At 44.6% G+C, this 6543-nt stretch overlaps 1 protein-coding gene across 1 annotated transcript in view; it reads left to right on the top strand.

The window, feature by feature from the left end:
• LOC141109035 (protein crumbs homolog 2-like) overlaps window positions 1–6543 on the top strand; it is a 107685-nt gene that overhangs the window by 37110 nt on the left and 64032 nt on the right. The window contains exons 5-6 of the mRNA XM_073600989.1: window positions 3272–3467; window positions 5803–5942. Of these exons, the coding sequence (XP_073457090.1) occupies window positions 3272–3467; window positions 5803–5942 (336 nt within the window). The remainder of the gene's footprint in view (window positions 1–3271; window positions 3468–5802; window positions 5943–6543) is intronic.

Below are 6543 nucleotides of genomic sequence, written 5' to 3'. Positions count from 1 at the left end.
CTGCCCGCGCTTTGAGATCGCTGAGTCGTTGGGGCTCAGCTGATCACATATCGGGGAAATGGCCAATCACAGCGGGCCCTTTACTTCCGTGATCAGCTGTCATTGGCTGACAGCTGATCACGTGGTAAACAGAAGCCGGTTATTGGCTATTTTTTCTCACGCTATTAGCGTGAAGAAAAGAGGAAAGCCGTTAACCAGCTTCCTATTAGAAGGACATCGGTCCCACACAGTGCACATCAGTGCCCATCAGTACTACTAATCAGTGCCCACCAGTGCCATCTATCAGTGCCCATCAGTACTGCTAATCAGTGCCATCTATCAGTGCCCATCAGTTCTACTAATCAGTGCCCACCAGTGCCATCTATCAGTGCCCATCAGTACTAATCAGTGCCATCTATCAGTGCCCATCAGTTCTACTAATCAGTGCCATCTATCAGTGCCCATCAGTACTAATCAGTGCCATCTATCAGTGCCCATCAGTTCTACTAATCAGTGCCATCTATCAGTGCCCATCAGTACTAATCAGTGCCATCTATCAGTGCCCATCAGTACTGCTAATCAGTGCCCACCAGTGCCATCTATCAGTACCCATCAGTACTACTAATCAGTGCCTTCTATCAGAGCCCATCAGTACTACTAATCAGTGCCATCTATCAGTGCCCATCAGTACTGCTAGTCAGTGCCCACCAGTGCCACCTATCAGTGCCCATCGGTGCCATCTATCAGTACCCATCAGTACTGCTAATCAGTGCCATCTATCAGTGCCCATCAGTACTACTAATCAGTGCCGTCTATCAGTGCCCATCAGTACTGCTAATCAGTGCCATCTATCAGTGCCCATCAGTACTGCTAATCAGTGCCATCTATCAGTGCCCATCAGTACTAATCAGTGCCATCTATCAGTGCCCATCAGTACTAATCAGTGCCATCTATCAGTGCCCATCAGTTCTACTAATCAGTGCCATCTATCAGTGCCCATCAGTACTGCTCATCAGTGCCATCTATCAGTGCCCATCAGTACTACTGATCAGTGCCATCTATCAGTGCCCATCAGTACTGCTAATCAGTGCCCACCAGTGCCATCTATCAGTACTACTAATCAGTGCCTTCTATCAGAGCCCATCAGTACTACTAATCAGTGCCATCTATCAGTGCCCATCAGTACTGCTAGTCAGTGCCCACCAGTGCCACCTATCAGTGCCCATCGGTGCCATCTATCAGTACCCATCAGTACTGCTAATCAGTGCCCACCAGTGCCATCTATCAGTGCCCATCAGTACTGCTAATCAGTGCCCACCAGTGCCATCTATCAGTGCCCATCAGTACTGCTAATCAGTGCCCACCAGTGCCACCTATCAGTGCCCATCAGTGCTGCCAATCAGTGCCCATCAGTGCATCATCATCAGTGTCGCTTATCAGTGCTGCCCAGCAGTGCCAACTATCAGTGGAGCCTCATCAGTGCCCATAAGTGTTGCCTCATCGGTGCCCATCAGTGAAGGAGAAAAAAATTACCTGTTTGCTAAATTTTATAACAACATATGAAAAACATTTTTTGTTATTTTCAACATTTTCTGTCTTTTTTTTGTTTGTTTAGCAAAAAAAAAATAAAAAAAAACCCCCAGCAGTGATTAAATCCCACCAAAAGAAAGCTCTGTGTGAAAAAAAAACCAAAACAATAAAAATGTCCTATGTGTACAGTGCTGCATGGCCGCGTAATTGTCATTCAAAGTGTGACAACGCTGAAAAATGAAAATTGTCGCCTGGGCAGGAAGAGGGGGTTAAAAGTGCCTGGTAAGGAAGTGTTTAAGCTTTTTGCCCATCATCAGCACATTGCATGGAAATCGTGGCTTCTATGGAACTCAGTTTGGCCCCAACCTGCGGGAAACTGTCACATAATTGTAGGCCCAATCAGCTGCAACTGTAGAATTTCGCCCCACAGCCACATGTTGCAAAGGGACGGGGATGCTGGTAACATCATTGACCCAATATGGACATATTTAGACAATGTTCTTGTCCAAAAATGGCCATATTAGGTCAATGTTGGCACCAACCAAAACCATATTTGGATATTGCCATTGACCAAATAGAACATGCGGCTATATAGTGTCAATGCTGTCAGCAGTTGTACATGTAAATGCATAAATAGGGTCGTGTGGCTATATTAGGTCAATGATGCCACCAATCATGGCCATATTCGGTCAATGTCATCGATCAAATGTAGCTACGTGAATCTATTAGGTCAACGATACCACCAGCAATGTGCATTATTTGGGCAATGCCATTGACTAAAAATGGCCATGTGATCATATTAGGTCAATGATGCCACCAGTGTTGGCCATATTTGGAGAATATCATTGACCTAAAATGGCTATGTGATCATATTAGGTCAATGATGCCACCAGCGTGGGCCATATTTGGACAATGCCATTGACCAAAAATGGCCATGTGATCATATTAGGTCAATGATGCCACCAGCGTTGGCCATATTTGGACAATGCCGTTGACCTAAAATGGCCATGTGATCATATTAGGTCAATGATGCCACCAGCGTTGGCCATATTTGGACAATGCCGTTGATCAAAAATGGCCATGTGATCATATTAGGTCAATGATGCCACCAGCGTTGGCCATATTTGGACAATGTCGTTGACCTAAAATGGTCATGTGACCATATTAGGTCAATGATGCCACCAGCGTTGGCCATATTTGGACAATGTCATTGACCTAAAATGGTCATGTGACTATATTAGTTCAATTATGCCACCAGTCATGGCCATATTTGGTCAATGTCATCAACCAAATGTAGCTATCTGACTGTATTAGGTCAACGATATCACCAGCAATGGTCATTATTTAGCAATGTCACTGACCTAAGATGACCATGTGGCCATATTGGGTCAACAATGCCATTAGCCATGACCATATTTGGTCAATGTCATTGACCAAATATGGCCATGTGGCCATATTTGGCAATTGATGTCACCATTATGCCTGCCCTTTTGTTAGGTGTGGCTCCTAGGTGGGGAATTTCATGACAGCAGTTGATTTGACCAGTGGCCTGCTATCACGGGACAGTTTCCTGCAGGTTTGAGCCCAACTTTAGCTCGTCCATACTCTGGTGAGAAAGGACTAAAGGAACCAAAAAGCTCTCCAACCAAGTCAGTGCGTGGCACAGCAAAGCCTCCTCAGATGTGATGGTGTTAACATGTCTTTTTCTACCACATGTTTTTTTAGCGATGAAAAATATCACCATCACGTTCTCCCTTCACAGGTGTCAACTGTGATATAGAGATAGACGAGTGCCAGTCAAATCCGTGTCAAAATGGTGCCACGTGCCGGGATTACGTTGGGTACTTCCTGTGTGAATGCCCCGCAGGGTACGCCGGTGAAGTGTGCCAACAAGACATTGATGAGTGTCAAAGCCAGCCATGTCTCAATGGAGGAGTTTGTCTGGATGCTCTTAACAGGTGATCTATTTTTTTATATATTGTATAAGAAGTCTTTTAGATTGTCGTTCTTGTATCATCATGTATCACCGATGGTACTACAATCCCCACTCTAGGTGACGGCCTTGGAAGTAGAATATGGTCACTTTAGTGTTGGCTGCCTGGCAGGCAGTGGGGTTCAGCACACGGGTGAATTAAATGTGCCTTGGGGGCCATAAAAGCAGCCTGGAGGCCTAAGCAACAATCTCAAACACCAGAATGGAACCATCGAAAGGGAGGGACTTAAAGTCTATCTAAACCCAACAATGAAAATGTAATACATTGCACATGACTGGTCCTGTCGCTTCACTCCTGTCCAATCACAGGGCCTGATAAACATGGATGACGGCTGATAAACAAAGGGGGGAGGGGGTCTCCAGGTTGACCCAATTGACCATATATGGTCATGACATCATTGGGATCCTGGCACTGCCATCTTTTCTTGTGGCTGTAAATGTGAGGAACAGAGCCACCCTTGTTCAGTCATCACCCAGGGTCACCTTCTACTTCCTGGATTGAGATGCCAACATCACTGGGGGGGGGCAGCTGAGGAAATTCTTCCTTCTGCCTGCAGCAGACATGACATTGTTTCATCCTGATTGGAGCTAAGGGACAGATTTCTAATAATAAATGGAGGCTCTTATTCTAACCCTTTTTCGCTCTCGCATTATACCCGAAAGCCCTGCCAGAGCCCATGAACGTCCTCCCAGAGCTGTGCCTCCTTGGGGTTTGCATTGGGCATGTTCTGTGACTGCTGTGTCCCTTTGGACACAGCTGATCACAGATCGTGGTAAAGGGCCAATCACAGTGCCCTTTATTTACCATGTGATCAGCTGTGTCCAATCACAGCTGGTCACATGTAAAAGGATTTGCTGCTTATCGGCATTTGCTTTCCTCACACGTTGTCTGTGAGTAAAGGAAAGGAGTGCCAATAACCGGAAAGGCTGACAGTTAACTGTTTACACTGATGATCAATGCCACCTCCTCAGTGCAGTCTCATCAGTACTCATCAGTGCTGCCTCATCAGTGCCACCTCATCAGTGCCCATCAGTTCAGCCTCATCAGTGCCCATCAGTGCCACTTCATCAGTGCCCATCAGTGCTGCCTCATTAGTGCTCATTAGTGCTGCCTCATTAGTGCTCATCAGTGCCACCTCCTCAGTGCCTCCTCAGTGCCCATCAGTGCAGCCTCATTAGCGCCCATCAGTGCAGCCTCATTAGCGCCCATCAGTGCAGCCTCATTAGCGCCCATCGGTGCCGCCTCATCAGTGCCCCTTGGTAGCGCCTCATCAGCGCCCATCGGTGCCGCCTCATCAGGGCCTATCAGGGCAGCCTCATCAGGGTCCATCAGGGCGGCCTCATCGACGCCCATCAGGGCGGCCTCATCGACGCCCATCATGGCAGCCTCTCAGCGCCCATCAGGGCGGCCTCTCAGCGCCCATCAGGGCGGCCTCATCAGGGTCCATCAGGGCGGCCTCATCGACGCCCATCAGGGCGGCCTCATCGACGCCCATCATGGCAGCCTCTCAGCGCCCATCAGGGCGGCCTCATCAATGTCCATCAGGGCGGCCTCATCAGTGCCCATCAGGGCGGCCTCATCAATGTCCATCAGGGCGGCCTCATCAGCGCCCATCAGTGCAGCTCTCTATAGAGCCAGTTTACATATCTCCGCTGCGGCTCTGGTGCGAATTTGCACCGGGTCCCGTGCGTCTTTTGGTTTGTTTCAGGTCCGAATTCAGCCAAATATTCGGGCTGAAATCAGACCTGAAACGGAGAACAGGGACGCACCGGAACCCCTGCTGTGAGCCGCATGCAGCTTAGATGTGAACCCAGGATCCGTGAAGAAGAAAAATGACTTATTTGCTAAATTGTTTACCAGTAAGAAAAATGTTTTGTCTTTCTTCAAAATTTTTGGTCTTCTTTTGTTTCTGTTTTTTTTTTTTTTTTTTTTTTTTTTTAGCAAAAAAATAAAAAACCCCAGCGGTGATATTAAATACCACCAAAAGAAAGTTCTGTTTGTCTCAAAAAAAAAAAAAAAATGTCATATGTGTACAGTGTTGCATGACTGAGTAATTGTCATTCAAAGTGTGAGAGAGCTAAAAGCTGAAAATTGTCCTGGGCAGGAGGGTGGTGAATGTGCCCGGTACTGAAGAGGTCAATAAATGATACTGTTCCTCTATACGTTGTTACGTTGGGAGTGAATTCACGCAAAGTTACCAAAATGATCTCCGGAGGTCCTAAACCTTTCATTGGATGATATCCACACCGATGAGAATTGTCGTTCACGATCCAAAATTGTATCTCCTGTATTTTTTTAGGTTTCACTGCAACTGCGCTGACACGGGGTATGAAGGCCAAATGTGTGAGATCGATGTCCTGGAATGTTCCTCCAACCCCTGTGTGAATAATGCCACCTGTGTGGAGGGAGTGAAGGGCTACACATGTGTCTGCTGGACAGGTCAGTGCCTACATTCTAAGGTCAACTCTCCTACCTGTATGGGCATCTCATTGGGCAATTTTTTACATTTCTATTATAGGCCTGATTTTTTCGTGAGAACTTTGTCATTGCATATTAAATAATATATACATTGCTTTTTTTTTTTTCGGGCGGGGATAGGAAAAAATTATTTTCTACAAAATCCATAGAAAACACGTTTTTTTTTTTTTTCTTTTTACTAAAACAAATGAAAAACTTTTTTTTTTATTCATCAGAGTTAATAAAAAATAGTTTTACTTTAAATAAAAAGTATATATTTTTATTACATATTTTATTTTATAAAACTCATAGAAAACACGTTTTTTTTTCTTCTTTTTACTAAAACAAATGAAAAACTTTTTTTTTTTTTTATTGATCAGAGTTAATAAAAAAATAGTATATATTTTTATTACATATTTTATTTTTTATAAAATCCATGGAAAACATGTTTTTTTTCTTTTTACTAAAACAAATGAAAAACATTATTTTTTTTATTATTGATCAGAGTTAGAAAAAAATAGTTTTGCTTTAAATAAAAAGTATATATTTTTATTACATATTTTATTTTATCAAATCCATAGAA

Source organism: Aquarana catesbeiana, linkage group LG09, assembly GCF_042186555.1.
Source record: "Aquarana catesbeiana isolate 2022-GZ linkage group LG09, ASM4218655v1, whole genome shotgun sequence".
Classification (NCBI taxonomy): Eukaryota; Metazoa; Chordata; class Amphibia; order Anura; family Ranidae; genus Aquarana; species Aquarana catesbeiana.
The sequence above is the reverse complement of the archived record's forward strand: the minus strand, read 5'-3'. Positions and strand labels throughout refer to the sequence as shown.